This window comes from Epinephelus lanceolatus, chromosome 5 (genome assembly GCF_041903045.1).
Source record: "Epinephelus lanceolatus isolate andai-2023 chromosome 5, ASM4190304v1, whole genome shotgun sequence".
Lineage (NCBI taxonomy): Eukaryota > Metazoa > Chordata > Actinopteri > Perciformes > Serranidae > Epinephelus > Epinephelus lanceolatus.
In genome coordinates, this window is record NC_135738.1 from 33,794,685 (window position 1) to 33,818,638 (window position 23,954).

Below are 23,954 nucleotides of genomic sequence, written 5' to 3' on the forward strand. Positions count from 1 at the left end.
TGATTATCAGCGAAGGTCGGATTGCAACAAAGCAGCTTTTCACTTCCAAAGAGCTGCTTTAAAGTCTAACTGAAATACAATTACCTTTTTTTTTAAGAAATCATTATATATCCTTAGCACTTGTTCACTTGTGCAGTCTATATTACTTTATCAAAGCTGCAATTACCAAAAAGAGTAATTTCAATTTATTTCGTTTTTTTTGTTATGCCGTGGTAGCTCCCCTGAAGTTAGGGTCATTCTGAGGCCATAAAATTTGCACTGTAATTTGATTGGTCCAATATCTGTGGGCAGGCACTATAAAAAATAGTCTGTGATATCACACACCACACTGCAGCTTCTTTTGAAAGGCAGCTAAATACATACCTGTTACGACAGGTGTTTGGGTGACCTGTATGCACCAAATCAGCATTTTATCTATATGTTGCGTATTCTTGTTGTGTATCCTGTTTTTATGCTTATGTGTTGGTGACAGCCATGGCCGGGGGCATTACGTTTTTGGGTTTGTCTCTCTCCATTCTTGTGAAAGCAAATTCTCAGAAATGCTTTTAAAGAATTTTTTCAAATTTGGCAAAAATCTTTGCATGGATTCATCAATGAATTGATTGGATTTTGGTGGACAAAGATTAAAGGTCATGGTCACTGTGACCTCACAAAACTCAAGAATTCATACGCCTATTCCTGATCCTTTGTCAATTACGTCCCAAAGCTACATAACACACTACCTATAGATTTCAGGGAAACCAGCTCTATGAATACTTTTACAAGAAAGCTAAAAATGTATCTATTCACTTTAGCTTTTTACTTACCTCTGACTTTACTGACACAGGTCTGAAACATTTTCTCTTTATGCAACTCTTTTAAAATCTTATTTGAGTTTATGATGTCATGATTTTGAGTTTTTTTCATATTATGTCCATTATGTCTATTTTCATGTGAAACACTCAGTGCTTATAATGCCCTTATTGCAAAGCACTTTATGCTGCATTTCTTGTATGAAAGGTGCTATATAAATAAAGTGTATTGTTAATATTATTATTAGTAGTAGCAGTAATATTTAAAGTTAACACAAATGTCTAATAGGATTTTGTATCCAAAGGGTCAAAGGTCATCTTCACTGTGACATCATAATGTTCTGCAAAAACACTTTTTTGGCCATTGTTCCGCCAAACATCTCAGGAACAGAAGGGGAGACATTTGGTTAGATGCTGAATTGATGACACTAATCTTGGGTGCCCACCTTGGATCTGTGCTGATTGTACAGATCTTCTGTGCTGCCGGGTTAAAGATGTGTGTGAAGCATCCATGTTTTAGAGTATGTAGCTTCGTTTCAGCAACACCCACATGAGCCTGGATAGACATAGTTGTAAACTGTAACTGCAACTTGAGAAGTTCAAGGAGGCATGTAAGTATGTGGCGGTTATTTGAATTTCATCATGTATTGTGTGTTTTGTTTTGCACTTTTTTAAATACTTGGCTCAGTAAGTCACTTCATTTCCATGTCATTTCTTTCTTGTTTGGTGTATAATAACCTTGCAAAGCACTTTGTGCTATACAAAACATTTCAATTTACTTACTTTTGACTGACTTGCGTTCACACATAGTGACTTTCTCACAAGTTTGTGTGAAGTTAAAAACCCTTTTAGCACCTTTTTATTCTTAAAATAGCACCTTGCAACAAATCCAGGGATGCTTTGAACAGACCATAACTGCTCTCCTCTGAAGAGTATTGCCAATATTTCTCAGCGAATGATCAGGAAGAAGCAGCATGTTAAGACAACCAGTCAGCAGACAGACAAAATATGGGCTGTGAACGTACATACCCAACGACCAATAACTGATCCCCATTATTTGTCTGGGGAACTCACTTTGTTTTTCTTCTAAAGGATTTAAAGAGGCAACAGATAGCATCTTTTCCTAAATATATTATTATGAAAATAATGTGGGTTGCACAGGGTAGTGGCCACAGTAAAATCAGACTATCAGCGTTTACATAGGTTACTTAATGGCTTTGCAATCTTTGTAATAAGCTTCTGCCACTGGGGGCGAAATTTCGCGGAAAAAATCTGCTTTACGGCAGGGAACGTGTCATGTATTGCAAAACTGGTCGGTCAGCCAATCAGGGACTGGATGAGGAATTGGGCATGAGATAGTTGAGTCACGAGCACAATGGCAGATGGACAAAGTTTGGAAACAAGTGAAAAACGGCCTAGCAAAAGAAAACAAGCTCCTCTGTCTGAGGAGGCAAAGAAGAGCAAAAAGGAGAGTGATAAAAGAAGAGGAAAAACAAGAGTAAACCTCAGTCAGGCGTTCAAGAGATGGAGGGAGCTCCGTGACCAAAGAGGCTTCAAAACCCATGTCCAGCTAGCTTTCTTTCTAATGGATCAGTAAGTAACACGGCTAAATGTTAGCTAGACGAGAGAGGACTGTACTGTACTGGCTGCTAGTTCATTCCTATCTGGCCAGCATCGCAAATCGCCGCAACTAGGGACTGGGTAGCGAGTGTTGGTCGGCTGACATCCCCCCCCGACCAGGAGAAGTGGAGTAAAATCCTCTCCTCCGCTCCAGTTTGTCTGGTTAACGCCTCTTTTAGTAGTAAGCCATGTTCTAAGCGGGATAATGTATAGTGAGCCAGTGACTGTTGAAAAATAACTCTGCCGCGTGTCGGGGTTCCATTCCCCTGTCGGGAGTTATTTTTCAACAGTCACCGGCTCACTATACATTATCCCTTACGTCTATACTGTTGTTTGTATTGATACTGTGCATATTGGTATAATTTACTGTGAGTTGTTTGTACTGGTACTGTGCATTCTGGTATAATTATTTGCATTACTATTTGTTTGTTTTGTTTTGGGGCGGCAGTAGCTCAGTCCATAGGGACTTGGGTTGGGAACCGGAGGGTCGCCTGTTCGAGTCCCCATCCAGACCAAAATATGGAGCATGGACTGATGGCTGGAGAGGGGCCAGTTCACCTCCTGGGCACTGCCGAGGTGCCCCTGAGCAAGGCACCGAACCCCCCAACCGCTCGGGGCGCCTCACCAAGGGCAGCCCCCTCACTCTGATATCTCTCCACTTTGTGCATGTATAGGTCCTGTTTGTGCATGTGTGTGTCTTTTGGACCTGTGTGTAATTGACAAGCAAGAGTGAAAACACTGAATTTCTCTTCAGGGGGATTAATAAAGTAATTAAACTTAACTTTTTTCTTCAGATAAATCTGATAATTGTTGCTCGGTCTCTTTACTCATTTATTTAGTAGAGTGTCCACACACCTTCTCCTCCTACATATACATAGAGGTATAATGGTGGCTTTACAGCCTACATTTTATTGACTATCTCTGATCCCCACGGTCAATTTGGTCGTTGTGACAGTGCGAGCAACACTGCTGATGTTAGGTGGCGCCAAGCAAAAAAAAAAAAAAAAAAGAATCCTATGTGTTGCCTCTTTAACTTAAGATTTAACTTTTTTAGATGACAGCTCGTTAGAGTTGGCAAAATTTAGCTTTACTCAACTTTTTAAAAACTCTTGTATATATGTTAATGTTAAACTCATAGGGCTCTAGTTTCCCGGTGCAGCGTGGCGTAGGGTGGCGAACCCCGCGCAGAGCTAGTTTTGAGCTGCTCAACCCGAGGCGCGCTCAGTTTGGGGGTTTGGCAGAGCGAGGTGCACTGAGATGGGTGTGGCGGCGCAGCAGGGGGAGGTGTCAACAGATCCAGCTTGGTGCAGTGACAGTTTCGTGCCAAAAGGTGCGCTAAAAGCTTGCCAGCTGAAACCAGGTCTACTGTCAGCGCAGGCGGAGCCCAGCCGGTGTAAGCCGAAGTTTGGCTAACCGGCGGACAGTGCGCACACGTCACCAAAACCTCACAGGCAGGTCTCCAGAATATCAGGCACATTAACGATGCAATAAATACCCACAAAAACCACTATTCAATGCAACTATCTGCAATCAGCACATAAATGTATCTCTATATCGACTGTTCCGTCACATCTGCAAACTAATGAGTTCACATCCCTCTCAGCCAGCCACAAACAGCCACAGCATCAGATAGGGAGTATATATTCAGCATCTGTCATCTTGGAAAAGCCAAAAGAAAAGAAACCGAGTGAAACTGCGAGAGAGAAAGAGAGAGCAACAGAGAGAAACGCAACACTGATTTACAATTGTGGTGACCTCCTCCCAGGCTACCTTTGCATCATCAGCCCGTGGAGGTCTGCTTGCAGTTCCGTATATTCGGACACTGCGAGCTTGGACCTCCCGGACCAAAACATAAGTTTCCTCCTGGGAGAAGTTTGGCCGTCTGATGCTGCTGCTCTCTTCTGCCATGGCGAATTGAGTAAACTGTCATTACGCCTTCATGCGGCGCATTTAAGGGCGAGGAGAGGGGCTCATTTGATTGGTGTGATGTGTGTAAAACCCACTCCACGCCTTCTCTCCTCCCTCTTTCCGACTTGCGCAGGTAGGAGGGACGGAGCTGGGAAAGAGGAGTAGCTGCGCCAGGGCGCACGGTGTGCCAAACTTGCAAAATCCGCCTGGCCACACCCATTTGGCGAAGCGCAGATGCGCTGTGCCTCCGCCTCGCCCGGTCTGTGAAACTAGAGCCCTCAATGTCACAGAAACTAGAGTGTCTAGCAACTTTCCGGGCAACACCGAAAGACACACAGGCATTTAACCAGCATTTAGGCAGATATGGTTGTCAAGGCTTAATCCCATCTGTGATTTGAACTTGTGGTTTGCTCTGGACCCATCATGGAGAGACACCTACTGCTAGCTAGACCCCCTCCTTTGTATAATGTGGGACAAACACATCACTAAATATGCAACTCCTGCTGAGCCATGGGCTCCTGCTCATGACTCAGCAGGAGTTGAAAAACATGAAGGACAAAAGATTTCTGTTGAAATCAGTGCTAACTTAGCAAGCTTGGGTAATGAGCTTGTGAGCAAGTGGATGCTAGGTAGCCTCCTCCACCTCCCAAATGTTTAATGATGTGATTCCACTGATGTCTTCAAATGCAATTCATAATCAATACTGTGTGCTTGTTGATAAAGGGGAAAAAAAGTCTAGTATGGAGCTAACAGCGGTTCTCCCAGCAAGACCACCTCCGAAATGCTACAACTGCTACAATGAATAAAGTCCCACCCACAGGCCTGACACTGTTTCCACTAATATGTCAAAAAATATTTTTATCTTCTTTTGAAAAATGAGAAAATAATACATATTAAGTGATTCATTACTGTACTTTCTATTTCCTTACACAAAAAGTCATTCATGGAGGCTACCCTCTGAGCTGTTGTCTGTGCCTGCTTCTCCAAATCCTTGATAGTAATTTTCAAAACAAGACGAGGAAAACGGGAAATCAGTGCAAGAAATGGTTCCAAGCTTGATTCATCCCTCTCGGATCATGCTAGTTGATCGCGTAACAAGAGGAACAACAGCTAATGACAGCATTTCTACTATAAACCAAATTCAGGAGCTGATCATTATTCCTTTTCAAAGCACAGAACTGATGCTTACTTGCTTTATAATTCCTTTACATGAAGTAAACTTCAACAACTTCAATGCAGAGAGATGAATTAGGAAGGAAAGGGAGAACAGATTCCCTGCTGGCTGATCTGAGGATGTATGCAAGAGTGGAGTGGTGGTCTGAGGCAAAGACTTCACAAGCTATGAATAGCTGTCTCTATGCATAGAGCTGTGGTAGGTAGGTCTGAGGAAAAACAGAGGCACCCTACATGGGGATTATGTTTGCTGAATTCAAACAAAATGTCAACTCATAAAACCCTGCTAGACTGGATTTAATGAATAATAACAGGAAGGAACACATCTCCTGAACATTCATTTGCTTGCTTTTTTCTTTTGCACTCTCAATCTCTGTATCCTTCCATGTTGGACTCTTTCTACTCATCTTTTTATCCTTCTCTCTATCTTTCCCTGCTTGAGTTCTGCACACAAGCTGGAAGACGAGCTTTTAAAGCTCACATCTCGTCGGCAGGAGGTAGTGTCTTCGGAAAAAGACAACTCCAAATTCTTCTGAAGGAAGGGATTTTGGAAAGTTCTATGAAAAGACTTGAATATTTAGTTGAATAATTTATATGGTGAAAGCTTGAGAGCTGGCGCTGACACAGACTCAGTGCAGATACGCACTCGCAGACACACTCACAATATGATGGCGGTCATCCACGAGGTCAGTGGTGATTCATGGGCAGGTTAGATGTGGTCAGGGAGAGTGCAGGGTAGAGGATTTATATGGGGAGCTTAGCGCCTTCAAACACTTGTTTTTTAAAAGCTCAATTTCTCCACAGCGTTAAACGGATCTCTTCCTGGTGAGAAATGAGAACATTAACTGGGACACGGACATGGTGCACTCTGCACGGCCCTGCCGAGCCCTCTGAGCTGTAACATTTCACATCTGAGCTGCACTCCTTACAAGCTCCCCTGACACCCCGATGCATCATGGGAGGGCTGTAGGGGAGGTTTGGTCAGGGCAAAGCGCGATGTGTCTCAAAACCTGACAACAGCTGCGGGCGTTTCCATTAAGAACAACACAACTCAGTGTTACAACTGCACCTTAAGGTGCACGAGGGGTCTTACTCTACAGGACCTCATTCTTTTTTTTTTTTTTTGTTTTCTCACCTCCAGAGGTGAGAAGGAGGAATGAGGAAGGGAAAGAAAACAGCCATGGCAGCAGCTTTTGACAAATACATCATGAGGTGGCAGAAATGGCCAGTAGGTGCGATCTGTTGTGTGCTATTTTCTATTTTCTTTTTTTTTTTTTTTTTGTACATGTACGTTTTATTTTATAGCGTGACTGCCAGGCACCAGTTTAGTCTGTTAGCTTTCCACAAATGCCTTAAGGCACTGCTGACTAAACAAACCATCACCGAACCACAACACATCTACTCCCACTCCTGCTCCCAGATTCCCTTATCTTGCCTCTGCACCCACATCACCCCAGTTACACTGATGCGTTATTACATGTCACATGTGTTCTTTGCACACATATGCACAGCCTGTGATCTGTACTGGACATTTTCTGAGCTTTACCTCATGTGTATATATATTTATATATATGAGGAAACGAAAGGTCACACTGTGTTAGATAAGTCCTTGGGTGGGTGAAAACACACATACATGAAATGTGTGGGCGGCAGTGTGTGTGTGTTGGGGGGGGGGGGGGGGTTAAATGAGTGTGGTGCAGGTGACAGAAATACTACCTTTACTCACTAATTAGCACCAACTGCATCTACTTTGCTGTTCTTTTGACTGGCGATTAGCTACTGTCAGTGACTCTTAACACTCCCAACAGATTGGTATTACGTGGATTGGCATGACATGACTGTGCTGTTGAACTGGTGGCATTAGTACACACCAGTGAAGGGGACATTAGACGGGTGCCATGTCTTGCAAAGCAGAAATGTAAAATAGTTTGGCTGTGGTTCAGCTGCAGGAGGAAAGGCTGACCCAAAACATCTTTATCTGGCACATGGCACACAGTTACCCTCGGTCAAGAGAGGTTTTTACAATATTGTTTTTAGATTTGCATTTATTTCAGGAATATTAATCAAACTATATTATTCAAGATTTGTAAAGAACAATGGAAGAATGAGATTTGGAGTAAGTCAAAGTTAAAAATATACGTCCAAATCAAAGGATAGTACTACATGGACGTACAACTTAACATAAAGAGAGGGCACACTTCAATGGCTGGTATTGTTTTCACCTCACCTTCACAGAATGTGGTCCCAGTGGCCAGAGGCAACATGAGGCATGAGGCTCAGCACCACTGACACTCCTCACTTCACTCTGCCAGCAATAGTGTTTGTGCCTGAATTTGGCTGGGTCTGGGGGCAGGACTCAACCATGTAAAGTAAAAAGGTGGTGGAGGGGGGGTATATAGGCTCTCTGGATGTTTAATTTTTGTCAAAAAAAAGCAAAGATAAATACACCATAAGTTTTATCAGTACATTGTAAATAAACTCTTCTATTAATTATGACAGATAAATGAATGAATAATTAGTTAATGTTCTATTGTTCCTTTAGAATCAAGTTTTTTTCCCTCATACGGCACCGCTGCTGGCACCCATTGTAGCTGGAACTACCTCAGAGGCTGTTTTGAGTACTGTGCTTGGGGTTTATATGTCTGTCTGTCTGTGAACAGATTTTGTCACTGCATCAGCGTCACAACCTTGCAAGATGCAGTCATGAAACTTTACAGGTGCATTTAAGATAGAAATGAAGGCCGAGTTCAAAGATGGATGTGGCCTGAGCAAGGGTGGCGTGGAGTAGGGAAGGGGCAATCGCTCCCTCAAGTTAAAGGCAAGGGTAAAGTGATTTCATTGCAAGGTGGTCTCTGATTTTATTTCGCTTTCCTTGGACTTGGATGTCTACGGGTAATATGCTGGGTTGGCTCTTTGATGTAGAGATTTTTGTCTGGTTTGGGGGGGGGCACCCAGTGGCTTAGTGGGTAGAATGGGCATCCCATGTGCAAATGTGGTGCCCCTACTGCAGCAGCTGCAGGTTCAACTCCAGCCTCTGGCCCCTCGCTGCATGTCACCTCCCATGAAAATGTACATTACTTTAGATTTAGCATGTGAGCAACTGACTGTACAGTTAGCACTGCCCCACAATGCTTTTCACCCAATTTTTAGTAATGCATGTCCCCAATACAGCTAATATTTGAAAACCTACAGTACAGGCCAAAAGTTTGGACACACCTTCTCATTCAATGTGTTTTCTTTATTTTCATGACTATTTACATTGTAGATTCTCACTGAAGGCATCAAAACTATGAATGAACACATGTGGAGTTATGTACTTAACAAAAAAAGGTGAAATAACTGAAAACATGTTTTATATTCTAGTTTCTTCAAAACAGACACCCTTTGCTCTGATTACTGCTTTGCACACTCTTGGCATTCTCTCGATGAGCTTCAAGAGGTAGTCACCTGAAATGGTTTCCACTTCACAGGTGTGCCTTATCAGGGTTAATTAGTGGAATTTCTTGCTTTATCAATGGGGTTGGGACCATCAGTTGTGTTGTGCAGAAGTCAGGTTAATACACAGCCGACAGCCCTATTGGACAACTGTTAAAATTCATATTATGGCAAGAACCAATCAGCTAACTAAAGAAAAACGAGTGGCCATCATTACTTTAAGAAATGAAGGTCAGTCAGTCCAGAAAATTGCAAAAACTTTAAATGTGTCCCCAAGTGGAGTCGCAAAAACCATCAAGCGCTACAACGAAACTGGCACACATGAGGACCGACCCAGGAAAGGAAGACCAAGAGTCACCTCTGCTTCTGAGGATAAGTTCATCCGAGTCACCAGCCTCAGAAATCGCAAGTTAACAGCAACTCAGATCAGAGACCAGATGAATGCCACACAGAGTTCTAGCAGCAGACCCATCTCTAGAACAACTGTTAAGAGGAGACTGCGCGAATCAGGCCTTCATGGTCAAATAGCTGCTAGGAAACCACTGCTAAGGAGAGGCAACAAGCAGAAGAGATTTGTTTGGGCCAAGAAACACAGGAAATGGACATTAGACCAGTGGAAATCTGTGCTTTGGTCTGATGAGTCCAAATTTGAGATCTTTGGTTCCAACCGCCGTGTCTTTGTGAGACGCAGAAAAGGTGAACGGATGGATTCCACATGCCTGGTTCCCACTGTGAAGCATGGAGGAGGAGGTGTGATGGTGTGGGGGTGTTTTGCTGGTGACACTGTTGGGGATTTATTCAAAATTGAAGGCACACTGAACCAGCATGGCTACCACAGCATCCTGCAGCGACATGCCATCCCATCCGGTTTGCGTTTAGTTGGACGATCATTTATTTTTCAACAGGACAATGACCCCAAACACACCTCCAGGCTGTGTAAGGGCTATTTGACCAAGAAGGAGAGTGATGGAGTGCTGCGGCAGATGACCTGGCCTCCACAGTCACCGGACCTGAACCCAATCCAGATGGTTTGGGGTGAGCTGGACCGCAGAGTGAAGGCAAAGGGGCCAACAAGTGCTAAACACCTCTGGGAACTCCTTCAAGACTGTTGGAAAACCATTTCAGGTGACTACCTCTTGAAGCTCATGGAGAGAATGCCAAGAGTGTGCAAAGCAGTAATCAGAGCAAAGGGTGGCTATTTTGAAGAAACTAGAATATAAAACATGTTTTCAGTTATTTCACCTTTTTTTGTTAAGTACATAACTCCACATGTGTTCATTCATAGTTTTGATGCCTTCAGTGAGAATCTACAATGTAAATAGTCATGAAAATAAAGAAAACGCATTGAATGAGAAGGTGTGTCCAAACTTTTGGCCTGTACTGTATATTGTTATTTCGGATTTTTCTTTCTCTTATTTGCAAATTTACAGCAGTTATGATCATATTTTGCTTCTTTTGGGGCAATGGTGGTAATATTAGAGCACCACCAAGGACCAGGGACTGCCTATATTCCGAGTGGACCTACAAAATTTGCTTGTAACCTGCACAGTAATAACAGTCACTTTTAAGATCATATTCAGTACCAAGTCATTGAAAAAAACAAATTAAAGTAGACCTGACTGCATCTGCGATTAAAATGTTTCCACAGGGCTTACAATATGCCTCAGTAATCCAGCAAATTAGTTAGAGTGCCCTTTCTTAACCAGGAGACCTTGGTTCATGCTTGCTATTGGGAAGTGTCTGCCCTGTTGATGTGACCTGTGTCCTTGAGGAAATGTAGCATATCTATCAGCTCCAACTGACCCCAACCTCTGACCTCCCTGGAGGGGTAAACAAACACATTTTCCCACATAATGTCTGAAGAAGCTACATGCAAGCAACAGGGGGATATTAAAAAAAAAAAAAAAATCATCATTCAAAAGAAGTAGTGAGAGAGAGAGAGAGAGAGAGAGAGAGAGAGAGAAAAGGGCTACTTCTCACCAGCGGATGTGTGAACTCAGGGGCATGGTCGTTCTTGTCTGTGATGGTAATGGTAGCTGTGGCTGTTCCTGTTAGGCCCACCTCACTTCCTGCCATGTCCTTGGCCACAATCTCTAACTCGTATGTTGTGGTCGGCAGTGTCTGGGGAATAAACACACAGCAAGTCAGAGTTCAAAAGATGAAATATACAGTGTGAACACAGGGCCGAAATATATATTTATGGCCTAAAGAAAGAAAGAACAGTGCTGTAAAATCTGGACAGAAAGAAACAAGGAGATTAATGGAGAAAGTAATACTTTATAGGAAGGCCAGCAGGGAGAAAACAGCAGAAAAAAAAGTTATAAGCACAAAGGAAGCGCAAGTACAATATTTTAGAAAGATGAAAGACAAAATCAAGGTCATACAGTAATAGCTTCTGCATCAGGGGGGACTCATTCATACACACATGCACACACTTTGTGTGTGGTGATAATCTTCAGATAATCTTTTTGAGAGTCGAATCATTGAAAATCATTACTAGATGAATGATTAGCCATGTGAGTGATTAAATTAATCCACCTAAAGCAAAAGTTAACGCTTATCGCCATGTTCTACATTGCTGTAAGACCCTCTGACAAAGCTTGAAAGCTCTTCTAATAGTCCACGAGAGGCTCGGATCTACCATCAAATCGACTGGATAATGGCTGGAAAAAAATCATCATAGTATAAAAATGCACCCTCATGCTCACGTACCAGTGTGAAAAGCTCCAGTAAACACTCGTGACATCTCTAGGGAAGGGTCAGGAATCCACATTTTGATATTCATACATGTAAGAACTGATAGGGCGGTAAAAGAGAGAGGAAAAATGGTCCCTAAAGCTATGCAATATGGGATCAAAGTATAAGCATACTATGCACGGTTTACGCTCTTCCATTTTAAAGATTCCCCAGTGGCTCAGAGCTGGTTTTTACACACATTTTCCACAATGCTTTGGGGCATCGAAGATCAAGAGTTCTGGGCCCTGCCTGAAAAGACAAACTATTTTCCTCGGCGCAATCTGTAAAATCAGAGCGATCGTTCAGGGATTTAGAGATTTCGTGGCCTTTAAAAGCTTTCAGAATCTTCACACCTTTTTTTAGTTAGTTTTGTTGTTGATTTGATGTTGGAGATGAAGGAGTGAGGATTAAAAAAAAAAAAAAAACTGAACCCGTGTCATTCACACTTACAACACAAATTAAGTCTGATGATTCTACATTCCTACACAAGCCAGGGAGAGGGATCCGTCCTTGATTACAGAGTAACTCTCCTGAAGCACAAACCCCCAAATTAGATATGTAATTCAGTTACTGGCCTGGCAGCCTCTGTAATCTATATAACAACTGAAGAAATATAGCTCATACATATACAGTGAGGCTTTCATAATGTTCATAACAGGGATAATCATTTGTTGCCATAATTCATGCCTAATAGAAATGTTGACTCTGATGTATAAATAACAGGAGGTAGGGGCTGGTAAAGCCAACATTTATTTATCCGCTGCAGTGTTTTTCTCCCTACTGGGGGTGTTAACTGTCACATGCTTAATAAACTTCATCCATCTGTCTCACTGAAAATGCTGCTGGAGCTCTCTCCTGCACTGTAGATTCACCTCGGAGTGCATGTATGCTCAACCCCCGGTACAAAACACGGAGGAGCAAGATGCACAGTAACACAGTGGAATACACACTTACACTCATGAAGAAAAAAAAACACAAAACAGTGCCGTTTGATGTTTTAAATTTAAAAAGAAATCACCCAAAAACCTTATTTTATGGAACAGATAATGACAGCTATTCCATCAGTTTTGCTCTTGGTTCTCCTTGTTTTGTTTGTCAGACAGGCTTTTCATGAGGCCTCTGTGTAACACACTAACTAAACCGCCTGTAGGAGGGCATTTATGGGCCAGCTGATGGCCACTAAGGTACTGCTCCAGCTGAGCCTCTTTTACAGTGCAGTTACATTAGACAACTGTTCATCCTCCTTGTAAAAATGTTTTGTTAGCTAGTGAAAGATTCATTTCAATTTCGCGTAATTTTCACAACATTACACGGTTGTATTTAAGCAGCAGCAACAGTAGTGAAATAGTACTAGTGACGTGATTTTATGTTTATTTTTATGCTTTCATTCATGCCAGCTCATGGTTGGCATGAATAAAAGCCAGTTTGTAATTGTTTTGAATATTCATCCCCTTAAATTGCATTTACATTTATTACACACACTCTGACTACCCTAAACCCACCACTGTGTTTACATCGTTTTCTCTGCCTCATCACGTCCCCGATCTTTACACTCGCAGACAGTCAACCTGATTATTTTTGATGATATTGTTTACCGACAAAGAGCTGTGACCCAACATCCCCTCACGTTGTACACAAATCCCCCGCTCTGCTCAGTGTCAACCTGAGCAGCAGCGGCAGCGGTTGTCAGCGTGCATGTGTGCGTTCTACTTTTCCCTCATCATAGATAGTGCTCTAATCAATTTCATCTGAGGCAGGCAGGGGGAGATCAAAGATCAATGGTTAGACACCTTGAGGCTTGTTTTAATTATCACAGAACTTAGACGCAGTGATAAACTATTCACTGAAATGAATGATATTGATGATGATATTGATATTGAGGTCAGGAGCGGCATGATGTATGGAAGGTTTGGGGTAAAAATCTTGACTGTACAGACCAATTTTTTTATTTTTAAAACCAAAAAGCTCAAGAGTGTACCTCTGAATGGAAAATGGATTAGGTCCTTTCATCATTTACAGAGGACCTAGCATGGTAGGTGACTTGCATCGATACATAAAATCCCTTAAACACCAAATGGACTCAAAGGGGGAACAATTTGGATGCTCTTTTAACTGTCTGATTTTATTTACAGACCACTTTATATACAGTGGGAATGACCAGCCGAGAGGCGTGCCACCTCCTGTCGTAAACTCCATCCTTTCAAGCAGCTGCTCCAGGGGAGATTGTGGAAAGAGCGAGACAATAAACAGGTGTTTCTATCAATAGTTTGTCACACATAGTGGGTGACAGGGGCGTCCCTCACAACCAGCTCCTGCTCCATCAAACATTGTGCAGGCAGATGGTGCTCCATGGACCTGTGAGTTTATTAAACCCATGCACACAACCACGCGTGAATGCACGCACACACGCTGACTCTAAAACACACGCACACACCTGCACACAGACGTACACTTTTGCCCTCCAGCTGGAGAAGAGAAGGGCTCTGGAATACCTGCAGTCTCAGTGGTGTCTAAACACATTGAGCGTGGCCTCCTCTGGCGACTGACAACGTCTTAATGAGTATTTCCTGAGTCTCAACTCAATTATAAACTCCCTGGCAGTACCTGGCCAAGAGAAGATGTTCAAATTCACTGGAGATACAGAGTTACAGCGACGGGGAATTTTCCCTCCAGGTGTCAGAAAACTTCTTCTGGCATAGTGTTGATTGAGATACTCCTCTCAGTCAGCCCTTTCATTTTTTAGCTCCTTGTTAATTTGTCTGGAAACACTTGATTAAACTTTAGTGAGCAGCAATAGTGTTATAGTCAATGGAAAAAGTTACTTTTGGCCATTTCTCCCCTGAGCTTAAGTAGACAAATCAAATGAATGCCAATAATTGTAATGCTTTGGTGGCCCACAGTAATATTCCCTCTATATGAATCTATTTTGTATCTTTCCATTCTGTACTTGCTCTCATAAACTGTTTGCACATTTCCTAGTATTCCTATTTTGAAAGGCTGCAATCATATGACGAATGCGCTGGCCGAAGCAAAAAAGTAAGCAGTCCTCATAAGGAGGTAGGTTGGGGTGATGGATTGATCACAAAACACAGGACTTTCCCACACGAGACTGGTGTCCAAAACCGTGTGAACTTTAAATGAGCTTTGAGTCATTTTAAAGTACATCATGAACATGTTTCTTTTCCTAAACCCAACCACAGTAACTTGCATATTGCCTTAAATCAACCTCCATAACTTTACGTTAATAACATAACTTTATATCAAGTACGTAACATCATTTGTAGGGTGCTAATTCGTAGGATATCATACGAACCATTGCGTTTGCTTTTCCTAGGGTAACACACAAACTGTTGCATGAGGATACATTCCACTCTCACGTGGCTCCCATCATTCCTCCCTTGTTACTACTCCAACAGGAATCAACATTATCATTTGATAATCAACCAAATTGTGATTATGGTCATTTTGGTTTGAAGCAAGCTGTAATGGATTTGGAGCAAGCAAGGAGCAAGCAAGATGGCCGCAGGCAAGCTCTGCGCGCTGACAGCTCTTTTAGTATATGGTATGATTTTAAAACTTTTAGATACTGGTCCATTTTTAAAACACGACAGAACTGAGCAAAGCGTACACAACACACTGGGCCAATTTGCAAACTTAAAAAAACACCCTGGGAGACCCAACGTTACCAAACATTTTGGATATGGTAACAGCATACTGCTTGACACCTTTATCTATCCCTCCTGGTTCAACGCAACCAAAAAACGGGATATCACCACAACAAAAAGCCAATGAAGCGACAAACTCTCCGGAGATGTCCACCAATGCCCTGGCCCTATGACCGCCAACACTGCCGACACAGACACAAACGCGGAAGAAGCCTTCACCATCGGCAAAGAAAGCAACACAATCAGCTTACAGGTACGCATGATTAACAGTGAATTTGCACATGAGCATGTCCACCAACCTAATCCTGCTGCTGCCGTCTGTTGTCCGAGTATTGAGGAGGAAGAACCGGTGACGCTACAGCGACCCGATGACACACCTGGCCAGCCATGGACTCCGTCAATGGAGAACGCCAGCCGGCTCGGAGGTCCCCCTGCTCCTGGCGCTTCTCAGAGGCCACAAGGCGAGCATACGAGACTTGACAGCATCTTGGAAACTTCTCCCAGCTCCGAAGATGGCTCCCAGGTGGTGATGAACATGAATCCCATCTATCATAATATATCTCATGCCAATGTTGGTGAGTGCTGTCCAGTTGCACCACATTCTTCCGATTCCACTGGTCATTGTTACCGTCCGTCACAGAAAATCGGTCCGACAAGCAACCTGGACACTAACGTTGGGCCTGGCGGTTCCGACGATAACGCAGAACGTTCAATTCCCAGGACAAAAGCCAAAAATTACACAGTAAATCCAGCAATTAAAAAACTTTAAAAAATGACCTTCTTTCAGTCAGTTAATAACGCTCGTCTTCTGTGGGATCCTCAGGTTAAGCCTAAAGGCTTACTTGGAGGCCATTAAAATATACGCAGCGTCATTCCAAAAAGTGACCAGATTAAACACCTCCTCCTAGAATCCAACCTGGACTTTCTGTGTCTATCTGAAACATGGCTTCATAGTAATTCTCCAACTGCTGCTCTGACTGTACCTGGATATAATATATTCAGAAAAGATAGATCTGAAGGAAAAGGGGGAGGTCTCATGTTTTATATCAGAAATAACTTACAATGTGACCAGATACACTGGTCCTCTGACAATGAATTAGAATGTATTGGTTTAAATGTCACATTGTCTGTTCAAATGTCATTTACCCTCTTAGGTCTATACCGACCCCCAAACGCAAAAAATACTTTTTTCGATCAGCTAAACTCAATACTCAGGAAATGCAACTTTGACAAAGAAGTTATTTTGATGGGTGACTTTAACATCAACTGGGAACTGAAAAATGGTAGAAGAGCTCTAAAACATGTTATTACAAAATATGACCTTGTGCAGTTAATTAAAGGACCAACAAGGATTACATCTTCCTCCAGCACCCAAATCGACTTAGTGTTTAGCAATAAACCAGAGAGGGTAACTAAATCATTTAACATGGTCACTGGGTTGTCTGATCATAATTTGACACTTATATCAAGGAAACTGACAAAGAAACGATTTAATCTGACCACCACTCCAAAGAACAGCTATTTTAGAATACCTAAGTGTGACCAAGATGATCTTGGCGCTGCAATAAATGGAATCAACTGGTGTGATCTTATGTCAGGAACAAATGTGGAAACTGGTAGTCATCTGTTTCTTTCCACAATCCCATCCACATTAAAAAGATTTCTAAAAGAAGTGAAGCCCAAACATTGTCAAAAGAGCACTCTCCCCTGGTTAAATGGGGATATACGGAAATTAATGAGTGAATGAGATCGTGCCTTAAAAACAGCAATGAAGTCCAAACTAGGAAATGACAAACGTAGATTCACAACCCTGAGGAATAGAGTAATCAAAGAACTAAGACAGGCGAAGGCATCTTTTTTCATAAATGTATTTAATGAAGCAAAAGGGAACTGTAAATTGATTTGGGATAATTTGAAGAAATTAACAGGAAAAGATCGTAAGGGCTCTGAAAGAAGACTAGAACTAAATATAAATGGCTGTCAAACACAAGACCCATTACAAATTGCAACTGTCTTTAACACATACTTTGTTGATTCTGTTAAAGCATTAACATATAATCCACCTATAGATTCCTTAAACATAGTTCCAGTAAATAAAACACAACTTGTGTTCTCTATAAATGAGGTCACAGAGCCTAGAGTGAAAAAAATAATAAGCCAACTAAAAAACTCCAAATCCAAGGATGTGTGGACCCTATATTTCTGAAAAATCACAAAGACTCACTTTCCAGTCCTGTCACCAACCTGATCAATGCATCTTATAGAGAGGCTCAGTATCCACAGGTCTGGAAACCAGCAATAATCACGCCAATTTTTAAGGCAGGAAAAACAAACGAGGTGGGAAACTATAGGCCTATCAGCATTCTTCCAATAGTGTCAAAGATTGCCAAGAGGTGTGTAGCAGAACAGCTAACCTCACATCTCAACAACACTCCATATACATTACACCCCATGCAGTTTGGCTTCAGAGCCAACCACTCCACTGATACTGCAAATTGCTTTTTCATCGCGTCTATTAAGTCAAAAATGGATAAGGGGGGTGTGGTTGGAGCTGTGTTTCTAGACCTGAGGAAGGCATTTGACACCATTAGCCACAACGTGCTCATTGCTAAGCTGTCTCGGTTTAATTTTTCCCTCTATGCTTTAAAATGGTTTAAATCCTACCTGGAAGGCAGAACACAATCCGTCAGAATTAAGGGTAAACTATCACCTTATCTAAAAAACGAAGTGGGGGTACCCCAGGGATCAATTCTGGGCCCTCTGCTGTTTAGTCTGTATATTAATGATTTCCCTTCTGTCTGTACCGGTTCTGAAATTCAAATGTATGCAGACGATACAGTAATCTATGTTCATGGTAAAAACAAAGAAGAGGTGGCAAAAAAACTTTCAACAACTATGGTGCAGGTTTCTAAATGGCTCCACAATTCCTGTCTTCACCTTAATGTTAAAAAACTGTTTGCATGTTTTTCACAAAGAAAACATCTAATACACCTGACCCAAATGTGTATGTTGCAGGTGAGAGGCTTCAAGTGGTGACAGAATTCAAATATCTGGGAATTATTCTCGACTCAAACCTCACATTCAAAAAACAAGTAGAGAAAGTCACGCAAACAATCAAACACAACCTGGCCAACTTCAGATACATCAGAAATTGTTTAAACTTTGAAACTGCAAAATTATACATCAATGCAATGATAATGCCCCACTTAACATACTGCCTCACCAGTTGGACCCAGACCTGCAAAACAACATTAAAAAATTAAATCATTAAAAAAATTCAATCTGTGTATAAGCAAGCCCTAAAAGTCCTGGACAAGAAATCCTTTCGTTATCATCACTGCAGTATCCTGGACAAGCATGTCCTTTTAAGCTGGGATAACACTGTAAAATTTCACAACATAAATCTAGTTTTCAAAATTCTCCATGGTTTGGCTCCACCACCACTTGCCGACTTTTTTACATTGAGCAGCAGACTGACCAGATCGGCCTCAACAACTACTCTCATTGTACCACTGAGAAAAAGTTCCTTCAGCCAGTCAGCCTTCTCAGTGCGAGCTGCCCGGTTCTGGAACTCATTACCACCACAAATTCGCAAAATTGAAACACACAATGCCTTCAAACACACTCTAAAAATATGGTTAAAAGATAATCAGGCCTGCGATCACAATCAGTATTCCATACTAATCCTATAATTCTGTCTACCTACTTGCGTGCCTCTCTGCCTCCATATTGCCTGCTTGACTGCCTATCTGCTTGTCTGTTTCGCTTGCTTACATTTTGCTTAAATGTGCATTGCATTTTGTTTTGTATTGTTCTGTATTGTTTGTTCCTGGTGTCCTGCCAATATGCTGCATTGCCACTATGTTTGTCTGTTTGCCTGATGTAACCTACCTGCCGGCCGAAGCTTATTTTCCTGTCTTTTAATGTGCTTGATGTGCTTTCCATTGTGATTATGTGCCACTTCTTGTCTTTTACTGTGTGTGTTATGCTTTCTATTCTGATCCATGTGCTTTTATACGCGCTGTGCTGTATATTTTATTGTTATTACGCAATGTTGATTGTAATGTTTTTTTCTTTTAGCTGGCATTTAACACCTTGCCTGGGGACTGCAGTTGGAAACTAGCTACTCAGCTAAAACTGGCACATTTACAGAAATGTTCATTAATGTGCACTGTCCCTGTACAAATAAACAAATAAATGAAATGAAATGAAATGGAAATCTATCAAAAATTAGTTGTTGAACTGCTTGTTGTACATGCATGAAGAGTTTTGTTGGATGTACTGCCTCATAGTTAAACACATTAAACATCAGTTTGATTACTTTATATATGTTTTGCATGTTTGTCAGACTGATTTACTTAAATATCAACATTAGAACAAGGACGAGAGCCTCATTGAAGGCTGTACTGAAGCACAGTGTTGCATTGAGCTAAACACTAACATAAGCATGCTAATACGCTTAAAGTGACACTGCTGACATGCTGTGTTTAGCAGGTGTAATGTTTACATATTCATGAATTACATTTAGTACATTAGCAAGCCAATAATTTGCTAATCAGCACTAAACACAAGCTGAGAGGAATGCCAGGAGTTTTTGCAGGTAATTGGTTATTAACCAAAGAACTGGACGTATTCCAAGTTTGATCTAATGATTGTGCTCGGTGAAACGTTGAGGGATCGCTAGAATTCACATGAAACATTCATTTATAAATCAAATTTCATGGCAAACCATTCAATAGTTTCTGAGACTTTTTACAGAGTACCACAAATGTTAACCTCTTTGTGGCGCTGGAGGAAAAGCCCAGGGGCTCATATTTTTTCCCTCTAGGGACCAGGAGTTATGTATAAAACTTTTAATGGAAATCCATGTAATAGTCGTAGTGGACCAACTGCCATTGTCATCCCTACAGCAATGCCCTTAGCATTGCTGAAACCTTCTTATTCATATCTCAGCACTGATACTACTATAGAATTCAGCCCCTCTGCAGGGTTTACTGTTGCATGTAGTAAGTACAGAAGAAAAAGTTTTGACAAAGTCTGCACCGGTACTACTGTTCCTGCCGAGTGACTCACTAAAGGCAGCATAACCTTTGTCCGGCCGAAATTCACTCCAGTGAAAACAAATGTGATCTTTGGTGAACTCTTGGACTATCCGTGAAACTCAGTGTGATAGAACTCACCAAAATTACCACTTGAGGAACAACACTGCCTTCTCTCCAAAGCACTGTATAATTTTCTTTGTAAAACATAAGTGGGAGAAAAAAACAGGAAGCCACAAGTGATTTCATTGAGCGATTGTGTTTGTGAAAGCTGACGGGAAAAACGAACAAAAAGCTAATGAAGTCGAGTGTACCGAATGATATGACGGGCCTTGTTTAAGAGACATCTGATCGGAGAATGACATTTCAGACCGTCACATTCTGCCTTGAAAGGATTTCATCAAAGCCCCCTGAGTAAGGGCTGATCCTCGGCACAAAGCAAGGAGAAAGGAAAGGATGAGAGTAAGAGAGAGAGAGAGGGATGGAGAGGGATAAGTGAGGAAACGAAGAGAACAGAATAAGAGAGAAAGAGAGCGGCCTGACATCTGAGACACCACATTAACTCTCTGAATAGGTGTGATATTATATTCAAATTGGCAGTGGGTTCTTTGTTCTCCTCTGGCCCTTCACTAGTGCTCACTCTCAGCACCAAACCACTGGCTATTCTTCAGGACTCTTTTGAAATGCTTAGAGAAATGATGACAAACGTAAAAGGCTTAGGAAAAAAAAACCAACCGGAGTTATATGAAAACCCACTAGTGACAGTATTTCCACAAGTGCAACATTATTTCTCTCACCTCTATGCCTTCATCTACTTTTCTACATCTTCCTTTTTCTCTTCAGGTCTCTTGATATAATTTATACATTTTCTTTCTTCCTTGGCATTGAAAAGACAGTCTCATTATGTAACGGCTACATCGTGTGTTTGCAGGCCTCCAAAAATGGTCTGTCCCTTCTTTAATCAAGTTATATTTTCTGCTTTTCATTCTCACAGACTTTTGTCTCAGGATAACAAAACAAATACATATAAAATATGAATTTTCAGGATGCAAGGTTCACTTTGCCTTTATGAATCTCTCAAGTGTGTTTCTCCTGGTGTTTCCATCCATCATTGTCAAAGCCCATTCATACTCATTTCCTCTATTGCCCTGTGATGTGTGGGTATAATACTTATGAAGCTTTCAGACTGAAAGCTGTAACTCTAATGTTCTCTGTACGCATCACTCACAGGATATGGTTTCATGATTTTTCAGAATCCACAGCCCTTGTTCAATACAAAAATGTAATCCAAAGTTTATCTGAAGTTAATATAAGGCTTTAGCAGCCCGAGTTAATCAGATTAACTTTTTTTGTTTCTATTTTTCCACTGCAGCTCAACAAGAAATCATTCTCAGGGGAAACACAGAGGGAATTTCATACTACAAGGATGGTAACCTTGGAAGATATCTGCATGACTTGACTAGGTCAGAAAGCTGAAGCCTAATATTAACCTCAGATGAACTTGGAAAAACATTTTTGTAGGGAATGAGAACTATGGATTATTTAACAAAACCTGTTTCTGTGTTCATATTAAAGTGTAGATACCCAATGGGCCATGCAGGGCTCGTTCGGGTTTGGTCTACTTGACATGGTGCTTCAAGTTCTTTGTAGTGAACTTGAAGCAAAGATGGAACTGCTGTCTGTAATGGTTAACTTCTTGTTCAATGCTGGGGGTTTTCATTTATGTAACAACGCATGAAAACAACACATAGGTTATTACAGGTGGTAAATATTCAGTGCTTCGGCGTAAAGGTATACTATACAGGATGGTTGGTTACTGTTTGAATAAACGCTCATCAGTATAACTGAAAGTAAAAGTCAACCTCGGATTCACTCTCATTTTGTGTTTCTCTTGGCTATATTTGTGTTTTTTCAGTGTTGTATCTCTTGGATCCCTGCTACTTATGGGCTAGCACCTGGTTGTTACCTTTTTACAAAGCCCCAACCTCACCTGAGTGCTGTGGGGGTACACGCCCATGAACATCATGAACACAGAAAATTAGACAGAGGCAGAGGGCAAAGACACACACTTCTAGTGGCTCATAAGTGATGATTGAGTCCATACATTGATTTTTAGGAAAATCCTGCATAATATACCTTTAAATTAAATGTGTCAGGCTTCAGTTGGGTTCGGACATAGAAAACAGAATGCCTGTCAGGTCTAGATTGGGCTTGGTTACGACTTTCTCTGACTCGGGCTGGATTTGAACAAAAATATATGCCTGAGCTGCACTCTAGTTCACATGGGTCCTTGCCTGTTTTATAAGACTGACTTAAAACATTGTGAACCTGTCCTGTAAAAAAGAGCAGAGACAGCTAGAAACAAGACAAACACTCTGCAGCCATGCTAGCAGCTCTGTCAGGCTGTACTTGGGCACTGCTCTGCTTTGAGTTAAATACACTATTAACATGCACACTGTGCACTTACATGTTCACAGTGACAATGCCAGTGGCACCTTGACAAATAACTGGAAATGAATTTATTGTCTTTAAGAGGCTGTGACACACTGATTTGAGCTAGTGCAAAGGTACGTGTAACTTGTGAAACTAGACAACCTAAAGCATCCATTGGCACCAACCATGTTGGCATCACTTGTTGGGAAGAGGGATAAATACCACTCCAAATTAAGGCTAAATTTTGGTGAGGGAGCAATGGGCATGGCGAATACAAAGGGGTTGAACTCTAACCTCAAGATATCTGAATGAAAATGGGGTTAATGGGTACCCATGAGGATTCCCTAAACTTGAGAAGGCTTGTTCCCAATAAATTATTTGCTCCTGACAATCAATGGACTCCTTCAAAATAAAGGACATGGACAACCATCCTATGTGAAGAACAATGAATTGCCTAACATGTAAAGATACAAAACATATTAAAACAGGGTTGTTTTAGAACTCATGGAGATCAGCCTAAGTTCATTCAGGAAGACTTTCTTTAGGCTGTATCCATTCACAATTCTCTCTCTATCCCACTCCCACTACTTCCACTAATCAGCTGACTATGGGTGTTCCCTCTCCCTGTTAGCCAGTCAAACTTCAACAATCTCATTCAGCTATTCATGTTGCTGCTGTCAAACTTTTAATCTGTTCTCCTCTCTGCTGCTGTCAGCTGTCATTTTAGGTATAATCATCGCGCCCCCCTTCGCCCCATTCACCTCCAGTCACCTTATTCAGAGCCCAGGACAAGCTCATCAAAAGCCCATTCCTCTTTACATCCAGACCTTGGCTCCATCTTCATCTCTTCTCATCACCACCATTACCAACACCAGCATCTAGACTCCACAGGGGGGATCCATAATCTACTGCGACTTTACCACCCTCCTTGAATGGAGGACATCACTTCACATCTCTCATACTTATGTGCACATGTGAATAAATATTCTTTAGTATTACTGTTATTAGTCTATACACATCAGGCAATTAGTAACAATAACCCTAAAAATAAAATAAACAACAAAGTATATCAGTACGTCTCTCTCATGTTGACATAGTTTTCAACCAGTACTTCAACAGCATCAGCCAATCTCTGTGATTCCTCAGTTATGGCT

At 41.6% G+C, this 23,954-nt stretch overlaps 1 protein-coding gene across 1 annotated transcript in view; it reads right to left on the minus strand.

Annotated features, from left to right (window-relative positions):
* The window catches only part of cdh13 (cadherin 13, H-cadherin (heart)), a 476,360-nt gene that overhangs the window by 97,526 nt on the left and 354,880 nt on the right, over positions 1-23,954 (minus strand). The window contains exon 9 of the mRNA XM_033635485.2: positions 10,908-11,048. Coding sequence (XP_033491376.1) covers positions 10,908-11,048 — 141 coding nt within the window. The remainder of the gene's footprint in view (positions 1-10,907; positions 11,049-23,954) is intronic.